General features: G+C 45.8%; 1 protein-coding gene across 4 annotated transcripts in view; it reads right to left on the reverse strand.

Moving 5' to 3' along the window:
- The window catches only part of DCLK1 (doublecortin like kinase 1), a 1138541-nt gene that overhangs the window by 180359 nt on the left and 936319 nt on the right, over nucleotides 1-21863 (reverse strand). For all 4 annotated transcript variants that reach the window (XM_078657178.1, XM_078657179.1, XM_078657181.1 and 1 more), the window contains one exon: nucleotides 18484-18565. In XM_078657178.1, the coding sequence (XP_078513304.1) occupies nucleotides 18484-18565 (82 nt within the window). The remainder of the gene's footprint in view (nucleotides 1-18483; nucleotides 18566-21863) is intronic.

Genomic DNA, 21863 nt, shown 5'->3' on the forward strand with positions numbered 1-21863 from the left:
ACACCATGGAAGAGATGTGTTGGTTCTGCTTAATCCACAGATAGGCTGGCAGAGTACCTTCAGGCTCACTTCCAAGAGTCCAGGATAGAGGTGGCACCACTCACAGATGGCAGAGCTAAGGTGCTGGATTCAAGGTTGTTGGAAGCCTATTCTGTCCCTGAGGCTTCTGATCAGGAGGCCAGCCAAATAGCCCTTGAAGTCACTCTGGGGTCCTGGGTTTAGTGTTGCAGGTCCAGTCCTTCTCACCTAGGCAATAGGGCAGCAGGGCAGTACAGCAGGGCAGCAGCCCTTATAGGCAGCATCCAGCAGAATGGCAGTCCTTTCAGCAGCACAGCAGTCCTCCTTCCTGGCAGGGTCTAGCGGCGTACTGAAGAATTGGGTCTAATATTTATACCTGGAGCCCACTTTGAAGTAGAGGAAGGTTCTAGAGGTCTCTAGTCCCCTGAGGTGTCAGGCACCCCCTTCCTCCCTATCTCGGCCACAGCTTGTCCGGTGTCAAAAAAGACTAGTGTCAAACCCTTTGTGTGAGTGCTCAAGAAGGACCTATGTGATGTGCAAGTGAGGTACGTCACACCTCCCCCCCCTCCTTAACTCAGAGTGGCCCATTCTTCCAAAACTTTTCTTCTCTTTGTCTCACTGTCAGGGAGCACAAAAAGGACCAACTACCAGCTGCACCTAGTCAGGTGACCCCGAATCAGGCTGCAGGCATGAAAAGGTTAGCACAAGAAAATTCCAACTTTCTAAAAGGTTGACATACAAGGGCAACCCAACAGTCCCTTGCGGGCTTGGGTACTGTAAGTTAGATATGTAACAGTGTGAACAAAGGGTTCATTCAACTATTTTTTTTTATCAATCTGTTAATCATTTTAGGATGTCAGATCATGGCACCAGAACTCAATTCGAAGTTATAGGTCTAATTTTTCAAGCGAAAGAACAAATACATCTCAAAACACGGTGTATGCCTTATTCTCAAATTTATATTGTATAATCTAGAAAAGGACAATCAAATAGGGGTTCACAAAGCAATCTACACATACATTAGCAATAAAACTGCACTCCTTTTCTACATTATAAAGTTATATGCCAATGTATGTTAAAACCCACTTTCAAAAATATAGTACACAGGCCTCTTTCTCTCTCTCATAGAGGGCACAGAGGAACTAAACTTGAAACCTAAATTTAACAGTAGCTAAAAAGAAAGTTGGGTTAGGCACAACCCACCTTTCTTTTTAGTCGCTGTTTACTACGGACTTTAAAGGAGAGAGCACAAGCACTTTAGCATTGGTTTGCAGTAGTAAAGTGGGCAGAGTCCTAAAGCCAGCAAAAACAAAGTAGGCAAAACAGGAGGGTTGGAGGCAAAAAGGATGCCAGGTTTAACAATTAACTTTCTGGAAGACCCCAGATGAAAGCATTTGCAGTGCAAATTTGTGATTTATTATTCATTCAGCACAGTCAAACTTAAAAAGGTATTCAAGAAACTAAATACATTTGAGGTACTGCTTGTTCATCACTCAGAATGTACAAATAACTGATGCTTATTTGTTCCTGAGTTTTTAATTCTACCATTACTTTAACATGAGGGCTGGCACACTTTTGAAAGCGGTGTGAGATACACGAATTGAGAGCAAATGTCAGCAGGGATAACTCAACGTTTCATTCTTCTAAAGTCGATAAATCAAACAGCAAAACACTGGTAATGGTAACACCTTAAAAGTCAGAGTGCTTAGGACTAGCAAACATAGTTGTATTGTGAACGGTGTAAACCCTAATACTATTATTATTAATAATAATAATAACTATAACATTCATATGATCACTAAAATCGTTTTTTTGGGGAAGTCTGCAACTAAAAATATCCCTCAATGTCACTTCTACTATTTATGTTCATGGAAAGTTTACTCTCTTGGGCTATAGATTATCCTAGTTCCCATCTAAACATATATGATCATTGTTGGTCTCTTTTTAGGATTGGCATTAGCTGAGGCCTTTTTATTTTACTTAAATTCTATATATAATATACTTACTTATAGTGGTTTTCAGCCAGCCCTCTTCTTCCATTGATCTGTTGTGACTTAAACAATCCCTTACCCTCCCAGACTCCCTATTTCCAGCCTGCTGGCATGAGTGTGGTCCTCAGTCACACCACAGACCGTACTTTGTGGCCCCTGGGCAAATGTATACAAGTACCCATGGCATAAAGGATGGAGCCCTGGGTCAGCCTGCTTCAGAAATTGGATAATTTCACTGTGAACGATGTTATTCTTCCCGGAGCCCACCCGCACACAAAGGGGTAGATTTACAAGTCCCCTGCGCCACCAATATTTCACTTTTTGTGACGTACTGGAGGTGCATTTCACTCTCCATATTTACAAGGAGAGGAAAAGCCACCCTGTGTGACTTTTCCTCTCCTTGTACATATGGCCCCTTCAAACGCAGCACTTTTTGTGGAAGGGGCGTTCCATGGGTGTTGCTGTGGGTGTTCCCATGCAACACCCATGGAACGAGACACCTTTCCAGATTTACGAGGAATCGTAAATCTGGAAATGTGTGTCAATGCCACGCCTCCAGAGGGGAGGTGTAGCGTGGCGCAACGAGGAGAAATGTTTTCAGTTCTCTTTGTTTTTTCCTCTTTCAAAGCTTGCTGCATTCTACAGCACAAATTGAATGAGGAAAATGCATGTAGTGATTGTTTTTGTGCAGGAAGGTGCCCCTTCCTGCACAAAAACAATCTCCCCATGACGCAGGCATCCTTACACCATGGTCCAAGAATGTCTGCGCTGGCGCATGGCTGCAGTTTGTGCGCCAGCGCAGGGGAGAGCACAGGAATGCGACATATTATTGTAAATATGTCGCATTCCTGTGCTTCGGAAGTGCCGCAGCGTGGCGCAGCCAAGGGGCTTGCGTTGCCACGCTGCGGCACTTCCTTGTAGATCTGCCCCAAAGTATTTCCCTTCAGTGCCAGTGACCAATATAGCAATCAGCGTGTATTTTTATGAGACCAAATAATACTTTTAGGTAATTTTTTCTCTCAATAATGTGTCAAGAGTCCAGCTGCCCTCCAACAATAAACTATGACAAAATAAAACAAGCGCCGACAAAGCCAAAATGCTGGTAGCCAGCGCCTGAACCTATTGGCTTTATTTTATTTTATTTTATTTAATGCATTTTTATAAAGTTGCACTGAATAGCGGGTTCTGTGCAAATGTACGAACCCCAGTCCTCCAAATAACAGGACGATTGGTTAATTCTCTTCAGAGCTGCGAGCGCGGCCACAATCAATGTTCCGCATTAGAATTTAATTTCACAATCTTCCAGACGTGTGCCTGTGTTTATAGTCTGAATTCGCATAGGCCATGCTAAATTGTTATTGGAAGTGCCTGCTGTATTAAAAGCCTCATTAAAGGGAAGGCTGCCACTCTAATAGGTACGTTATTACATCCTGCAACCCAGACAGCAATAAATGCTCTAATCTTTTAGGTGCTGTTTTTAATATTAAACTTGTAATTCATAACACAGTCGTGTATACCACCTTCGTGCTCAGACTGGGCACCTGCGTATGCTGAAGGTGGGGATCTGTTATGGCGACTCTGCACTTGATCTGGCCGCCATTTTACTGGGTTTAGTGACCATTAGTTCCTAAGAATAAAGTTGAAATAACAGCTTACAAATGCCTAACAGCATGTGTTACAGCCCAGGACATAAACCTGCACAGACGCCGTGTGGATCATATAAATGTATGGATAACCTTTGACCCCCGCAGCATGTTGCATGGGCTTTTAAAGAAATAGTTCCATAAATCTACACATTTTAATCAATAAACCTTTACTACATACCCTTTCACAAAATACGACCTGTGGTGGCTTTTTTGGCAACAAAGGCCTGAATGAGTTTGCGCTTTGTGTCACGTGTGAAGTGTCAGCAGAGAAAAAGTTCTGGTCTAGTGGATAAAAAAATAATAATAAACATTTCAGGCAATTAGGTGTTCTCGTTATGAATGCTGTGGTTGTTGAAGCCACAACAATGGAGGCAGGGATATTTTTGTGCATTCTGCTACGGTTACCTTTGCCTTGCAGTGTTTGCATTGAAAGTAGGGTTTTTTACTCCAATCCAATTAATTTGAGCCGGCACTTGTCAGTACTCATTTTTGGGGACCAGCACTTACCAATCTCTATCAAGCATTGACCAAGAGCAAGAGAGGGAAAAAACACAAAGAGAAAAGATGGAGAATAATAAAAACGAAAACAAATCACAAAGGTAAAACGCATTGGTAAATGCATTAGGTTTTTCCTTTGTGATTAATTATCTTTTTTTAAAATCTTTTAGCGTGTTGATCAGTTGTGCAACATAATTTTAAGGAACTCCATAAAAGTGTTATTACTTTTTTTTATTGAGAAAGGCAATATATTGTGCAGTAACAGGTGGTGAGGAAGGTGTCCACCAGCAGACAGTATACAAATTGTATGCCCCGTCATCAGGATGTACAGCAGGAAAGCATCTATCAGCTTAGGTGCTGCGGGGTATATGGAAGTTTTGACTGCCTTACTCTTAAGTTTACTGATGGTTCAAGGCTACTCTTAGACACTTAAGTTGCAAGAAGGTAGTTTCCTCTGAAAATTAGCAAAACGTCTTTACAATTGAGCTTATCTAGTTGGGAAGCATCACTAAAAATGCACGGAAAATCACACATCAGTAAGGTGGGACTGTAGAAATGGGAAACAGGGGCGGACTGGCCATAGCGGGTATCGGGCAATCCCCCGGTGCGCCGTACGGGTGGGGGCCGGTTTTGGACCGTTTTTTACAGGGCCGTTTTTGCAGCATAGCGGCAAAATCATCCCTCTACCAAAATTGACTGAAAACCGGCCCTGGCAAAGAGCTCGGCAGCACCTCCAACACGAGTGGGGAGGGGGGTGGGGGCAGCCGAGCACTTTGCCAGGGCCGATTGTGGTTCCCAGTCCGGTCCTGATGGGAAACAAAAGGAAACTGAAACTACTACAGCAAATAACCCTCCTAAATTAAGCATCTGGGAATAGCGCCTTACTTTCTACCTTCTGTCAAAGAATGTTAATACCTTTTCTTTGTGTTTTTTACCTCCTTGTTATATATCTGAATGACTTCTACGACAATTGGGAAACATTGGTTTGGATGGTTCATCTCTGGTAATTAAAAGGCTAAGATGCTGAGCGTGGTTTGATGATTCCAGAGCCGAGGGATGCAGTCATGTTTCAGAATGATCAGCTCTTAACAAACAACCTATTTGAAGAACCCACCCTCTCGGCCTGCCCTGAGTGGGTGCACTACTAACAGTGCAGAATAGAGACTTCAGTGACTGATCTGCCACCTATTTAGGTCAAGGTCTTAGTTGGGGAATGAAAAAGCCAGAATTAAGCATTGGGCTAGGGTGAAGAATGGTGTGAATTGCTTCTTGTGTGCAACATTTGAAGCAGTACTGCAGATGGCTCCATGGCAGGTCAACACTGCAGCTAGCGGTTGCTGAGATGAGCTCGGGAGATACCATAGTGCTGAACTGCCACAGTGTCACCTCGGACAGTTTTCCAAAGATAGTGATGGCACATCCTCTGTGGTTAATGACAACTGCAGAGCTGTGCAGCAATTTTACTAGTAGAATAAGCTATCAGCTATTGAACCCCTTCGCCGCGGGGGTAATTCCCCCACGGCATGGGGGGAGGGTCCGCTGCGCCGCAGTGCTTGTGACAAGCCCAGCTCGTCATGAGGCACAGTGGAGCTGTGCTTATGACGAGCTGGGCTCGTCACGACTCAGCCCACTTATTGATTCTCCCACACAGGTGGGGAATCAATTGCGCGTGGGAGTGCCACGGCTGTTATGGCAAGCACAGCTCTTCATGAGCACAGCTCCACTGTGCCTCATGATGAGCTGGGCTCGTCATAAGCATGGAAAGGGGTTAATGTTGCTGTTTTATTAGAGGATGCAGTCTGTAACCTGCTCAGACCCTCTACTTGTGGCTGGAGTATGGCATAGAAGGAGCAGGAAAGAAAAATCCAAACATCGATCCTCGGCCAATAAATAGTGCCAGAGGGTGCAAGCATGTTAACTATGAGATGATGCATCAGTAAGGTGGGACTGTAGAAATGAGAAACAAAAGCAAACTGAAACCATGACAGCAAGTAACCCTCTGAAATCAAGCATCTGAGAAATAGAGCCTTACCACCCAACTACTGTCAAGGAATGTTAAAACCGGATTGCCCAGCAAAATAGCGCCCACCTACCATTCGAGAAGAATTGAACAGCTGACCGGAAGTGATACCCCATCCGCACGTGGACTGGTGTCGCCTGTTTGTACATTTGAGGGTGTGGAACCAGAAGTTACAGCTCATCTACACGTTGCCCAGCACTCCAGGTTTTGTCCTGCTGTCCTGGGTTTACCAACGCGCTGTTGACCTGAACGTGGTAACCCAGCCACACGTGGGCCGGTACTATATGTTATGTTTACGGGTGTACCAACGGAAGTTGTGGCCAAGCTGCACATTGGCCGGCATTCCAGCCTATGCGCTGCTGTAGTATAGCAACACGCCAAGGGCCCAGAACTGTTGACTCGGGTGCCCAGGCAACGTTTTCAAGTTTGTACTGCTCTCCAAGCACCACCACAGGGACAGTTTCCTGCCTTGAAGGGGCAAGAACAGCTGTGCAGGTAAAAACCTACAATAAATATTTCAAGAAAAGCAGATGGAAACAGTACTCTGGCAACAGGAAACTGATGTGAAAAGCACATGATGAACAACAGGAAACAATGTGCTACAGCCAATAGAAACTGAGGAAAAATAAGTGGCAAGCACAGAAACCAATGAAAAACAATGAAAGCTAGGGGGCGGGATGCCCCTTTTAAGATTTAAATTTAATACAATAGATTTCACAAGCACAGCGCAAGTGCTGTGCTGGCGAGACCTAAAAAGCAGGAACCCGCAAGAGTGAGTGAGATAAAGGGGTAGGGAGTGTCTGGTAGTGGATTTGAGGTGGATCTGCAGCCTTGGTATTCGGCGCGCCAACACTTAATTGCACTGGCCACAGTTTTCTAAGCAGAACTTTAGGCTCCAGCACACATTCTTTACCAAATTAAGCACTACTTTTGATATCCAAAAAAGTCTACAGTGCTATAGAAGTGCTGGCTAACCCCCCAGCTATGACTGTTGTGTATACCTTCTTCACCTTAAAATATTAATTGTAGTTTAAAAGTACTGCTACATAGATATTTTCAGAACTGAATTGGCAGTGTCTGCTTTCAATATTATAATATTCATGAGGCTGGAGTTTTTGTGACCCTCTACAAATATACATTTTGTGATACGACTGATAAATACATCAGTTGCATTGTGAAAAAGAGGATGGTTTGCACACCGTCAGTGTGCAATTTGGTTTGTGAACTGCTCATTGGATACTAGGCCACCCAGCCTGTGTTGGGACCATTTGGTATGGGTAAAAAAACTGAAATGGTTGAATAAGCATCACTAATGCCTTTCTGAAGCTGCATTGAAGTAGTATATTATGCTTATGCCTTACTTCTCCATCATCATTGATATGGCTGGTGGGGTACTAAAACTGCACCAGTTTTGAGTTGCCCCAATCATATGCGCTTCCATTGTAGCAGGTTAATGCTTCCTAGGAAGTTACAATGAGATTAGCACTTATTGGATGAACACCGACTTTCTCAGAGAAAGGAGTGTGGCGCGAGATGAGATTGGATGTTCCAACTGCTGTGACTCTGTGAAGTAGTCAGTGCTGAAGAGAACCATCTCTATCTGTCTAATAATGGCCCTTGCCACAGGCCTCTGTACGTGCCATAGGAGCTCACAGTAAACCTGTGCATGCTGGGGTGGACTATGGAAGAGGTCAGATAGTCCACGTGTCTTTTTTTCTTGGCTGCTGCTGACTGCAATTCAGACATAGTGATAAAGCTGAGAGGTTCCTGCAGAACCTAGACTTTGCATGGCTAATCAGGCTGGAGGAAGGTAAAACAGTTCAGAAGTTTGATTGATAAAAGCATGGGCTCAACCCTACTGTGGGGCATATTTAGCCAAAAGTCATGCAGTACAGAAAGTTACCTTGTTGCGCTGGGCGACATTGAAAGGACAGAAATGCACTACATTTAACATAATACGGTTCATTCCTGTCTTTTCCCAACACTGGGGCACAATGCGCAGCCTATCGCTGACGCAGTGACCCCTGCACCATGGTACAAGGGTGCCTGCTTTGTAAGCAGGATTGTTTTTGTGCAAGAAAGCCTACCTTCTTGCACAAGAACAATCCTGAGAGGTGTCTTCCTCCTCTTTCTATGTGTGCTGCACAATGCAGCACACATAGAAAGTGGAAAAAACTAGGAGAAATAAAGTTATTTCTTCTCGTTACACGTCCTCTGGGGGACACATTCTCAGTTCTACCAGCATTTGTAAATCTGAGAATGCTTCAGAACACATGGGTGGATTCATGAGAACACACATACTTCACCCATGGAACACAGTCCCAGGGCAGACTAACGCAATGCAGTGGTTTACAATGAGTTGTGTTACTCTGGATTTATCAAGCCACACAGGGCCACCAAGATGGCCTTGTGTGGCTTGATAAATCAAACTTAAGGGTGTGTGTCACTTTTGCACCCCATTTTTTGGGTGCAAAAGAGACACAACCCTATGATAAATATGCCCCTGTGTTTTAGACCCCGAAGCTGTCTTTGTTCAAAGACTTTCAAGTTGCTTTGCTAATACAGTTAGAAACAGAACCCATGAAATTTCACTTTGCTGCACCCAGAAAACACACTATAGGTACTTCAGCAAAGTGTGCAATGTTTTTGATAATTGTTTCACTTCCATAAACATTTCTGGACTCAACTTTAGTTCAGAATGATTGTTGTATGGGTGGAAGTTATAAACTTTTAACTCCAGCTGCACCACTGAATTAAAATTACTGCTCAACACCAAAAACTGCCCTGGATCACACCACATGCCAGTGAGCAAAGAGTCTGAGGCATTAATTGCTACTTTCTTTGTAGCCAGTTAAGGAAGTCATGTAACATATAGTTATGGCGGTTACCCAGCACCAAGAGACGAACTGGGTGTGAGTGTGCTTTATTAAGTCTAATTCATCAGCATAACCAAGTCAACGCGACTTTAAATGAAACTGAACCGGAATTCCCTATAAATTCCTAGGAGGTGTATAAAAATCTACAGTAATTTGGTTTTCAAGTGTGTTTAAGTCCAAATTTACCCTTGTGAACATGGCCTATTTTGACGTTCTTACACAGAGCAGCATTAGTTCACATCTGGGGCAGTGTTACAAAAAGTGCCCAGTCGGAGGTGGGAGTCAACATGTGTAAGTTCCCTCTTTTCTTGACCACATGGTAGTATTATAAAAGGGAGCCCCAATGCATATGTGGTCCCTTCTATAATACAGATCAACACACTTTTTCCACTGGCAAGATCTCGAGGGGGTGATATCTCATTTGCATGGGGCTATGTCCCCTGTAAATGAGGGTGCACTTTCAGGGCCGGACTGGGGATAGCAGGCACCGGGCAATCCCCCGGTGCGACGCAGGGGGCAAAATCAGCCCTGTACCAAAATCGTCCGAAAACCGGCCCCGGCAAAGAGCTCGGCGGCACCTCCAAACCCCCCGGAGTGGGGTTGGGGGGGGGGGGTTCCGAGCACTGTGCCAGGTCCGGTTGTTGTTCCCAGTCCGTTCCTGTGCACTTTGCATTTGAGCTTGCGGTGTGGCTGTATTACAGACCCAGGCACAGCGGTCGGGAAAACTATCAGGAAGTACACAGACTGTGCACCACACAGTGGAGGTGCATTATCAGCAGGGGGGTCTCCTCTGTAATGGTGGAGAAGCGTCGCACCACTGCCACCAAATGATAAACAAAACAATAATAAAACATTATTATTTTTGTTTTTATTTATCTCTGCACTGCTTAGGGGAGGGGCAGGCCCTTGACAGGCAGGAGTAGTGGGAACTTATAAGAGTGCATGTCAGTTTGGTCGGCGGTCCTTGGTAAACCAACCAAACAGCATGCACACATATGTTTCACCAACCCAGCTGTGTAGCACAGCCGGGTTGGAGAAATGCCACAGCCTCCAATGCACTATGTGAGTGGCAAACGAGGCCGCTCAGACCAATCCTAGTGCTGCTCTCATAGACGAGAGCAGCATCTGGATTGGGTGGGAAGCCTGTTCTTTTGAGCCCATCCACCTCTGGAGGAGGAGAGAAGCAGGAGCAATGAGGCCACAGCAGGAGCGGAGCAGCAGGTAAGTGTTTTTTATTTTTTATTTCTCAGCTCCTCCCCCCCACGCACCCCTCATCTGTGCCGCCCTACCAGATTCGATTGACGGCAGCCACCACTGATTGTCAGTACATTCCTCAGGGTGTACCTTAACAGGGAATAATGGCATTCCAAGAACTACAATGCCGCCCCTGCAAAATTATGTTTGAGTTCAATGTGTATTCACAATTATTTACCTAATATTATGGTGACTTATGCATCTATGTTGTTATTTCTTCGGAGGATAGTTTATGGGTGCATCACCTTTTGCTTGACACCCCAACCTTCAAGAACAATCATTGGCATAGGCAATAGGTCTAGAACTGGTAAGCCCAGAAGCATACTAATTTTGGGTGGATGTGCCCTTGCATTTGCCACCACCTCTATTAATGGAGTTTGGTCCATGTATTCACAAACTTTTCCATAAAAAAATATTTTAATCCTGCTTAGCTCTCCCATAGAATTGTTCCCGCTGAAAATATTTGGTTTGGAGTAAAAGAAATCTCTAAAGAAAATGTAGCTTTAACAAAGTCTTTAGAAAAGGGATGTATGACATTACAACGCATACTTTTACATCGCATGCTTTTACAACGCGGTTTTTACAACGCATACCATTACAACACATAGTGCTTTGGGGCGCTGGATAGTGAATAGTTTAATTTACTATTCCAACTCCAGTCCCCGTGGATAGTAGGGAAGGTGTTGGACAGTAAATTAAACCTATTCCCTATCCTAGAGCGCCCCCCAGCGCAATGCGTTGTAATGGTTTGCGTTGTAAAAGTTGCGTCGTAAAGGCACTGCGTGGTAAAATTTGCGTTGTAAAGGATGTTTCCCATAGAAAAGTTGTTTACTTGAAAAAGCGATCGTAGATATTGCGTTGTTTCAAAATGTTGTAGCCCACAATGTCCTTTTTTTGCCAGTGTTAAGATCACGTAAATAATAGGAGGAACCAAAAAGAACAGCTCACTCCTGGACTTGGTATTCGAGGGCAGTGCAGCTGCCTACACTCAAGAAGAGATGAGTGTTATGAAAGCAGGGCCAGGGGGTGACCCTCAACAAAGAAGACTAAGAAAGGGGCATGTTGAGGCAGACAAAGTGAATAGGGACTGGGCAGAGGATGGTCTCCCAAAGGAAGAGAAGCAGTGCAGAGACAGAGGGTGACCTGCTAAAAAAAAAAAAGAGAAGAGTTGGTTCGGCCGGACCATACCATAGTTGCAGCAGGAGAGGGGTGGTGGCAGGGGGTGCACTCTGCATTACAAGAGTATGGAAGGTACAGGATTGGAGGCGCGCACCAAGGTGACCTACAGGTCCTGGATCATGGTAAGACGAATACAGCTTTTTGTACTTCCGAGGTAAATTCCATAAAGCGGGTGATGGGAAAATCCATTATTTGCAGCACTTAGAATTGACGAATGTGAATTGTTAAGTGGTATATCAAAGCAAATTACAAGCATTGTTATTACTACTAATAATAAATAGTATCATAAATATAAATATCGTTCTCCATCCATCTCCTGTTTATACATCTTCAAATCCTATAGCTGCGCAAGGTCTTCGGAAATGGGTGCAATATTCCATAAAATGTCTTAGCGACATAAAACCAGACAGAATTTTCTACAGTCAATTTAATACATATTTCAAGAGGATGAGGCAAGCCGTACAAGCTACCCACAAAGACTTTCTTTGGAAAAGCCTTGTATTGAGTCAACATTTGTGTAGTAACTTAGCTATGGGAAGAGGTCGCGAGTTGATGTACGTACAGACTGGTCACGATTTCCATCCTTTGTGACTGCTACAAAGACAGGGCTCAGAGTTACATAATCAGCAAGTGTTTATCTCAATGATCCTTCCAAAGGAAGTGTTCCTGTGGGGGCTTACAGTAAAAAGCCTAGTAGTGGGCAATGCACTCACCCGAAATGACCCCCAAACCCTCTCTTTAGGAAGGTTTTGACATCATGCCCTGTAAAATGATGAGGCACCCTCCTTTTATCATGCCTCCAGGATGGTCACCCACCATGATACTGTTCGGGACTCATGCCCTCTAAGTTTATGCACAGGGCGGGCTTTCAAGTAAGCATCTATTGTAAAGATATCTCAAATGTGCGATTTCTTATATGTTCAATATATTGTACATATGCGTGCATCTCCCGCTGGCAGCTCATCTTCAACTGGCAGCTTCATTAGCGCCAGCGCTAGGGGAAACACAGGGGTGCGCCGTATTTTTGTACATATGGGCTTCTCTGCATTTTAAGAATGCCATAGCACGGCGTTACCAATTTTGCCATAACACGGCGCTCCAACATTGTGTTGTAAATATCCCCCAATGTTTGTTAGCAACCATCGCATGTCACATCTCTGCACAGAGAGCCAAGTATCTGCAGTATACCACTGGCTACCTGACCATTTCAGCAGACTTTAAGCCATACCCCAGGAACCAGTGAACTCGACCACACCATAATCTCAGAGAAAGGACTCTCCTTATCTAGAAAAATACCAAGTAGCTAACGCAGGCAAGCAACTGATCAAGCCTACAGAAGAGGTTCGATTTAGGACTGTGTATCTTATAGCTTAATTTCTATATCCTCCTTCATTCATTCCCCTGACTATTGTAGAGCATCACATCACGCGCCAAGCTGAGCTTTCTCTAGCATCACTGAGTCATTACACAGCACATGTGTCAAGAAGATCTTGTTCGTGAAGGCCCACTGCACTCCACGCTCTGCAGAAGTGTGGCAAGGATGCAATGGGCCCTGATGCAACAAGGAAAAGAGCCCCTTTGACTGCTGTTGGGGTACTAAAATACAGCAATTATCAGGGTTCATTGGGCCCTGGTGCACTGCACCTGATGCACCAATGGTAGATGTGCCCCTGGCGCTTGTTACTGACTTGCACTGAGCCAACGTGTGTCTCTTCCTGTACCATATTTGGGCTAGAAGCAGTTCATAACCATATGCCTTTTAATCCTTGCATTATCCAGGTTGGCTTCAGTGCGATCCTGGAACCGCTCATATCCCCTGCTGATGTTTTGTGAATACATAACAGATGTGGAAGCTTTTCTTGCATCTCTCTCTGGCGTTGGCAAAGCTGCCTGCCAGCCTCAGCCAAGACTGACTGCTTTTAACATAAAAGGAACATCATTTCTTTTTTAGCTACATTTCCAGCCTAAGTCTGTGCTTCCAAAATTCCTTGAATCCTGTCAGAAATACCGGTCTATAGAATTTAGCAGGTGAGATAAGTAAGATAACATTTGTGTGCTGACATCATCAGTTCATGTGTCTGGCATATCACGTGAAGAAAGTAAAGTAAAAGTAAAGTCCACATTTGTAAAGCGCACAATCACCCGTAAGGGTCTCTAGGCGCTGGGGGCCGTCGGGAAGATTAAGCGAGCTATTGCCCAGAGTCACATGGTGCTGGGCTAACCTGCCGCCGGAGCCGGGGATCGAACCGTGGTCCCCAGATTCCAGCGTCAGTCGCCCTGGCCGCGGCGCCACACCTCTCCTGAGGAGAAGGCGCCTGCTTATCCTGTGACTTTGCTATTAAAGCCAATTCTATTTTTAAGTCATATTACAGGTTGAGCGCCTACGAAGTGCCTCTTAAAATCAAGCCGATCTTTCCAAAATCATATCGTTTTGCGGTCAGCAAGGCCAGATGAGTGAAACAGGCTTGTACTTTCTGCTTTTAATTGCTGCTCTGCAGACTCAGTATACAGAATGCCGTCTTATCCCCACCAGCTAGTCCTGTTACTGTTCCTAAGACCCTTATGATATTGGCCCAGAAGGTGGCCCGGCGCGGGCAGGCCCACAGCATGTGTAGGAGACCGGCATTGTGTGTAAGACAACGCAGGCATTGGTCTGCCGCTTCTGGGTACATTTTATTTAATCGGCGCGGTGTAAGATAACGCCATGTACTGTATAAATTTAAATTTATAATTACGGGACACTTTCTTGGGGTACTCAAGAAGGGAATTTCACTCTTTGTCACACAACTACCTCTCAATGACAGCATTCCACTTTGCTCAAAGTGCCTCTAAGGAGGTTGCTGCATTTGAGCGAATACCCCTATACAACCAACGAGTCAGGTGACGTCTATTACCCATGAGGTATAGTGTATGCACTAGCTCATGTGTGGGGGGCTCTATATTATCTGGTGCCCAGTGTTTTTTGATGTATTTAGTAATGCTTGCATGTGGCATATAGAGGGATCTTGGAACAGCCTGTTCCCTGGCAACGTTCTTGTGGTCTGGCCTAGTAAAATACTCTCTCCGAACAGCATCCCCACAGCGTTAGATGACTTTCTTATTAATCTCAATTCCCGGCTCTTTATTGTACGGCTTTCCTCCCAACTTTGTGTTTTTAAAAGCATTGGAGTGTGGCATGTTTACTCTTGCTTTTGATCTTTTTTTTCAGTTGTTGTTAACCTTCCATGGAGTGCATGTCTTTTCACGTTTCTTTTTCTTGATTAGCATGTTTTTGCCTTTCAATTGATCCTTCGTCACTCACCCAATCTCCCTACTCACACTTCCCTCCTGAGGAGTGCCCCTCTGTGGTGCACCACACACCAAATGGCAGCATTGATATTTTCCTGGATTTTTGCCACTTCACTTAACTGTGCCTCTTTGAGTGCCCTTATTTTTACTGTTGTCACCCTCGCATGCCGCCCTTCTCCCACATTGTGGAGGTAGCTGCTGTTGGCTTTGCCAATGCTGGATGCTTTTAAAATCTAGCACCTCAAATTGTGAAAGCAATACTATTGATAATATAGAAAACAATGTAGAAGTATGTGTAACATTGTTTTCTATACTTTCAAGTTGACTCCCACTTTGCATGATGGAATGTGCATTGTGTCATCACAAAACATCACGCAATTCTGTGGGCATCTTGAAAGGACAGAAAACACGGTTTTATATACCTTCAAAATGGTCACGATGTTGCTTGGCAATGCAACGCATGTAACATCACGGAACAAGGTTGCCATCTTAAAAGTATAGAAAACTATGTGTTTTTTTTTATTGGACTGCACTGAGAGCATGCACGTCGATGTACGCATGCCTATTTTGCTCACCACAGAGAAGTGGAGACGTCATGCTAGGTGAGACGCATTGTAGGAGGAAGGGAAATCCTTTAACGAGACTGTTTTCCGAAGGTAGGATCATTGGAGGGGATTTTCTTACACACACAATGCTAGTTATCTTGATTTAGACCAGGCCCATACTTGGATAGGCTACATTCCTTTAAGAGGTTTGCTCCACCGCTTTTAGAGCACCCCCAGGGGTTTTTTCCCACTTAAAGCCCTGCATCGCAGTACATAATAGTGATACATTGGTGTCCTGTGGGAGGAAGGGGCGAAATAGAAGGCTCCTCACCTCAGACGCACAAGGTACCAGTCAGACCTCTGACTGGATGCATGAAGAAGTATCCCAGCCCTACAGGTGAGCAGCTCAGTTGCCCTTCTTCTTTGGCAGGAGCCAGAGACAGAGAGGGAGAGAGAGAGAGGGAGAGAGAGAGAGGAGGGAGGGAGGGTGGAGAGAGAGAGAGAGAGAGAGAGAGAGAGAGAGAGAGAGAGAGAGAGAGAGAGAGAGAGTCCACCTCAGGGCGCTTCCTCACCGAGGTTCAGTGCTTTTGGATTCTTATTGTGTCAGGGCACAGCCTGAGATCAGCATCCAATCATGGGCAGTTGTTCACACGTGTTTTGGTGAGGCCATTACTGGATTTAAGCTTTGCTTTGATTGGGATGTCAGTAAGTTGTCCAACATGTCCATGGAGATACTCTGAGGTGGGTGACAGGAGCTGCACTAGAGCCTTGGCTGTCCTCCTCAAGTGTGCGGTGTGATGCCTCTTGACCATGCACATGACGAGAATGGGTGGCGGTCTGGTGGGGAATCTGGCCCGGCCCACCACCCAGTCCAGGCTCATGGCTCAGGGCAAAGCAGAAATAGTAGAGTTGAAGTCGGAACAATCTGAAGTTCGGCAAACCTTTGATTTATGGGTCCATAAAAGAGCCTTAAAGGGTATCCTATTCATTATTAATTACTATACGGGTAGGCTAGTCACAACTTCAAGAGGAGTGACCCTGTTTAAAATGTCTGAAAAATAGGCCAGATGAGCTGCCGCTGGTGCTCTGCGTCTTTGACCGGTCCTGGCCTTTTCTCTACTGGGATATTAAGAAGTATTGACCTGGCGAAATATTGAGTTCACCACATCAAATGGCAAAATACTTAACTCCTAGATAACTACCCTATGGTAAGTAGATTTGGAGTTAAAAGTAGTAAATATATACTTACTTGTATAGAAGTGCCCTCACAATAGTCTGGTAGTTGATATTTTGGATACCATGTTTTGGCATGTCGATATTTTTGTCCTTTATATTCTGATATATAAATGATTCTGGGCCAGATGAGGTGTCACTCAAGGGCTAACCCTTGATTCATTTGGGGATTTGCATTTAAAGTTGGTTCAAAAAACATTTTGAGTGCTTTCGTAATATGTTTAGACTGATTTACCAACATACGTGTGGGTGGCTTCGTGATACATTTGAGCAATATTTCAAAGTCATTAAAGATACATTTATGGATAATTATCTTTTTTTAAACAACATTGAGTCAAGTAAACGTGTAAAAGAAGTACACTATGCTAATTTAACGCACATATCTAAATTCAACAGTCATATTCTAACAAACTTTGCAGTAGTAGCTAATTGATTTGTAATCTCCTGCAGTGCAGGCAAAACTCACCCAGAAAGTTATTGGAGATGTGGAACCTCTGATTCAGAGGGGTGCCCCCTACACACATAGCCCCTTTAGAAAGAGGTTCACGAGAGGGATTCCCACACCAAAAGGAAAAAAAATGAAACAGAACTGTGCTAATCAGGGGGCAATCATTGCAAAGCGCTGTATTGCCATATAATAGACAAGTCCACTGGGGCGAACAGTGCAGGCAGAGATGAAGGACATGCAGGCAAGGGCAGTGCCCGAGGAGGCATTGATGGAGAAAGTGAAGAGAGACGAAAACATTGCTGAAGATTTATCAGAGTGAGCAACATTGTTTCAAAGTTTGATGAACCCCCTCCCCTGACACGAGGCCTCCCTGATAAAGTGGCAAAGCAACATTAACTTGAATATGACTATAAGTAAAGCAAGGTTTAAGAATATGAACCACTGGCAAAGAAGTGGAAGACACACAGCAAGGAGAAGGTGCTATGAAAGGTTAACAACATAGTAAAGGGAATAAAAGAACTCAAAACGCGTGGCTCAGGAAGTGAGTGAGTGTGGAAAGTGGCGAGTGAGGGAGAGAGAAATAGGCCAATGATAAAAGGTTGTGATTACTTAGAAATGATGGGAGCTGTGCGCCAGGAAATCCATGTTCGGATAATAGCTTGAAATGTAATGGTCCTTATTTGTTTGTTTTTCCCATTATTTTCTTTATAGGAGAACATGAAATAAATATGATTACAGATGCTTGAATAAGTCTTTGCCTTAAATCACCGTTGTACCTATGGATGACCTTGAAACCTACACAAAAGCATTATGGATGCAGAGACATTTACAATACTCTCAAAAGTGCAGTCAGCACCTCATGAGAAAGACACATATCACTCCAATAATCCTTATGATGCTGAACCTTTTGCACAGTTTACTCTCTATGTTTCAAGTGACTCATGACAAATAAGGCAAACGCCAGTTATGAGCACTGCTGGCTGTTCTCCTCGAGGAGATGAGTGATTCCTAAATGTGTTGCTTGTCATCACACACTCCTGCGTGCTTGCTGTGAGTTACTCGCTGTGCTGTAGATTCATAATGTCTGGGGATGCTGGAGAGTGCTACGTGGCTGTCATGACAGGCCTTATCGAGAAAAACAGACCCATCATGACGCACTGTTTTGACATCTTCAAGAGAGACGTAAAGTGTTCTTCTTGTCAAGCTCCACCTGTTGTTGAGCTGTTGCAATATTGCACGGGAAGACAGCGTGTGTTTTTCTGTGAGTAATAATCCCTCAGTGTAAACTATATTTACTTGCCTGGACCACTCTCATTTTAGAGGGAGGTTTTGTTGGTGCAGATTATATTAAGACCTTTTCTTCCAAGTGCAAATAGTAGAGACTGCAGAAATGCGCTCCAAGGGACCAGTTCCCATCTGTGGGGAGCATGCGTGGTGTGAGTATGATGTACCATACAGGAGTAATGTTAGTTCAGCCTCAGCTTTACCTTCCGGGCCGTCGTTTTCATCCATGGAGCTGCAGACTTTGGTTGATGCTAGAGATGTTGAGGAGCCACTGTGCTGGGAACTCTGAAAAGAGGCAAGAGGAGAGGAGAGGAGGGGGGATGGGAGGTGAGGAGAGGAGAGGGGAGGGGAGGGGGAGAAGGAGGCGAGGGGAGGAGAGGGGGATATGAGGACAGGAGAGTGGAGAGGAGTGGAGAGGAGGGGAGGAGAAAGGAGAGGAGAGAGGAGGAAAGGAGAGGGGAGGAGAGGAGAGGGGAGGGGAGGAGTGGGGAGGGTAAGGGAGGGTAGGGGAAGGGAAGGGAGGGGAGGGGAGGGGAGGAGAGGAGAGGAGAGGAGAGGAGAGGGGAGGGGAGGGGGATATGAGGAGAGGAGACAGAGGAGGGGAGGAGAGGGGAGGGGAGGAGAGGAGAGGAGAAGAGAAGGAGGGGAGGAGAGGAGAAGGGAGGGGGAGAGGTGGGGAGGAGAAAGGGGAGGAGGGGAGGAGAGGAGAAGGGAGGGGGGAGAGGTGGGGAGGAGAAAGGAGAGGAGGGGAGGAGAGGAGAAGAGAAGGAGGGGAGGAGAGGGGAGGGGAGGAGAGGAGAAGAGAAGGAGGGGAGGAGAGGAGAGGGGAGGGGAGGAGAGGTGGATAGGAGGAGAGGGGACAGGGAAGGGGAGAAGCGGAGCGGAGAGGAGAGGCGGGGAGGAGAGAAGGGAGGGGAGGAGAGGAGAGGACGAGCAGGAGAAGAGAGGAGAGGAGAGGAGAGGAGAGGGGAGGGGGAGCAGGAGGGGAGAGGAGAGGGGGAGCGGGAGGGGGAGAAGGAGGAGAGGGAAGGGAGGAGAGGGGATAAGACCGGAGGAGAGGGGACAGGGAAGGAGAGGGGAGGGGAGGTGTGAGAGGAGGGGAAGGGAGGGGGAGCAGAAGGGGGAGAAGGAGGAGAGGGGAGGAGAGTTGTTAATATTCTTTAACAGCTAAACAAATTGTGTACAAAACATACTAAAATAAACATCTCAATTACTGGTGAATTCCATTGATTAGGCATTTGTAGGTAGTTTTATTTATTTATTATTTATTTATTTGTATTAATTTGCATAGTTTTACATAGCGCTAGCTAGACCTGGAGGTATCAGAGAGCTTTACATGAAGATTAGCGAGTTACAAAGATTAGATCATGAGTTTCAATAGCATAGCATAAAATAGAAACAACATCCTATGGGGAATAGAAGGTAGAGGGGGAAAAGTAAAAAGTGGTTGAAAAACCGATCGGGTCAGGCAGACCGGCAAGGGGGAAAGAACTTCAGAGGAACCAAAAAGTCAAAGAGAGTCAAACAAACCACCTGGGGACCAGCAATCACCACATCCAGTGTTGCGGTGATTGTACAAGATGAGAGGGGTGGAAGGGACAAGGGGAGGGGGGTCGACTAGAGGTAAGGACAGTCAAGCGATGCAGGGAGCAGTCCAGAGGTAAGAGAATCGGTCGAAGTCGCTAAGATGGTGGCCTTGGGTCATCATTTTGTTCCGCCATTGGCAGATCATCGAAGAATTTGTCAGAAAGGTGGGGGAGGAAGGAGACACAGCGGAGAGACGAGGAAACTATGCCTAATGTCCGGCTGGGTAGGTGATGTCCGAGGAGGTGATCCACTGCCAATCTCCTCTATAGCTGACAAGGCAGCTCCACCGGGCATCGGCCATGTTACTAGGGCTCCGTGTTTTGCATCGTTGTAATGGCCATTCTGATCAGTGCAAAGTGAGCCTTGTGATAATCTCTGCAGAACCAGAGGAAAAGATGATGGCTCTCGTTCACAAAGGGCCCACTTGAACCATCCAAAATCTGCTCCTCCAGGATTATTCCAATAGTTGGAGCAGATTTGCAACATTTTGGGCTTCACAATGGATCCCAGAAGTACGCTAGGAAATCCGCGACATTTGTAGGTTTCCTGCCTATATTCAACGAATAGCACACACACACGTGTGGATTTTCCATAAGAAGGAAACTCTCCGTGTGTAAATGTGACACAAATGGGCTTTTTCATGTGAAAATCTTTTTTTATTTCTCAACAGCAAACATTTTTGCCAAATGCAAGATACTCTGCTGTTACTTTGCACATAAAATGTGCACGTATTCTAACAAGATTCTCGCCTTGGATAAATTAAATATAATGTGGTAATCAAACTGGCATTGGAACATGGGTTTTAATGCCATATATTACAAAAAAGTGGAGCAAGACCACTGACTCATTGTCAGTGAAATAGCTCTCCCTCCCTCCCAGCTCCACCATTAAGTGACGCCTTCCCCCAAGCCCCTGCACTCTCGAGTTTTGGTGTTCGTGGGCCTCCTCCACCCGCAGGTTTCACCTGCGCCTCATCCCTGGTGGTCCAGTGGACATCTGTCTCCATTCTCTTGTTCTACTTTTTCTCTCCTTTTTTACTCGATTTTTCCCTCACTTCTATCTCCCTCCTTCACTCTCCTTCTGGGTCTTAACCTCCATTTTCTGTTGTTTTCCCTCATTTCAAGCTTTCCCTTCACTTCCTGTGTCTTTCTTCCATTTTTCACTCATTTTTACCCTCATTCCAATCTCCCCCTTTCACTCTCCTGTGTCCTCTGTGTCTTTTCCTCCACTCTTTCTTGCACGTTTGCTGCCTTCTTTGCACTTTTTCCTTTTTTAGCCCATTTATTCCTGCCGCTATTGCCCCCGCGGCCCCTCCCCCCCAGCACGGCCAGTGCGACCGGCCCAATCCAGCTCCCCTCCCTGCTCCAGCCTCCCAGCTGTCCAGCCCTCCCTGACCCCTACTTAATGGTGGCCACTTCGCGGCCGCCAAAGGCAAGCCCGTCTGCGCCCATCTGCGCCCGTCTGCGACCCGACTGCGACCCGACTGCGACCCGACTGCGACCAGCGCCAGGAAACCTGGATCTCTGCACCGCCAATGCTACGACCCAGCGGCACTCCCCGCTCTCAACCCAGGCCGCAACAACAAACTGCAAGCGAGCATCATCAGCCGACACCCACGGACCCTTCAGCTGTCACCGCCAAGACCACTGACCCAGCGCAATCCACCCGCAAGAACACAACCAAACCGAAGACCCTACAATGCATCCTCCTCAATGTGCGATCACTCCACAAACACGCCACCGAAATCTGGGATCTCCTCGACAGCACCTCCCCGGACGTAGCATTCTTTACCGAAACATGGACCAACACCACCTCGGGACCGGACATCGCCATAGCCATACCCCAAGGATACAAGATCTCCAGGAAGGACCGCCCCACCCGCCCTGGAGGAGGAATCGCCATCATCCACAAATCCACCCTCCGCCTGAGCACACTCCCCGACGAGCCCACAGACCTGATGGAGCACCTTCACTTCAGATACTGGCCTCCACCCTCC

Source organism: Lissotriton helveticus, chromosome 8, assembly GCF_964261635.1.
Source record: "Lissotriton helveticus chromosome 8, aLisHel1.1, whole genome shotgun sequence".
Taxonomy (NCBI): domain Eukaryota; kingdom Metazoa; phylum Chordata; class Amphibia; order Caudata; family Salamandridae; genus Lissotriton; species Lissotriton helveticus.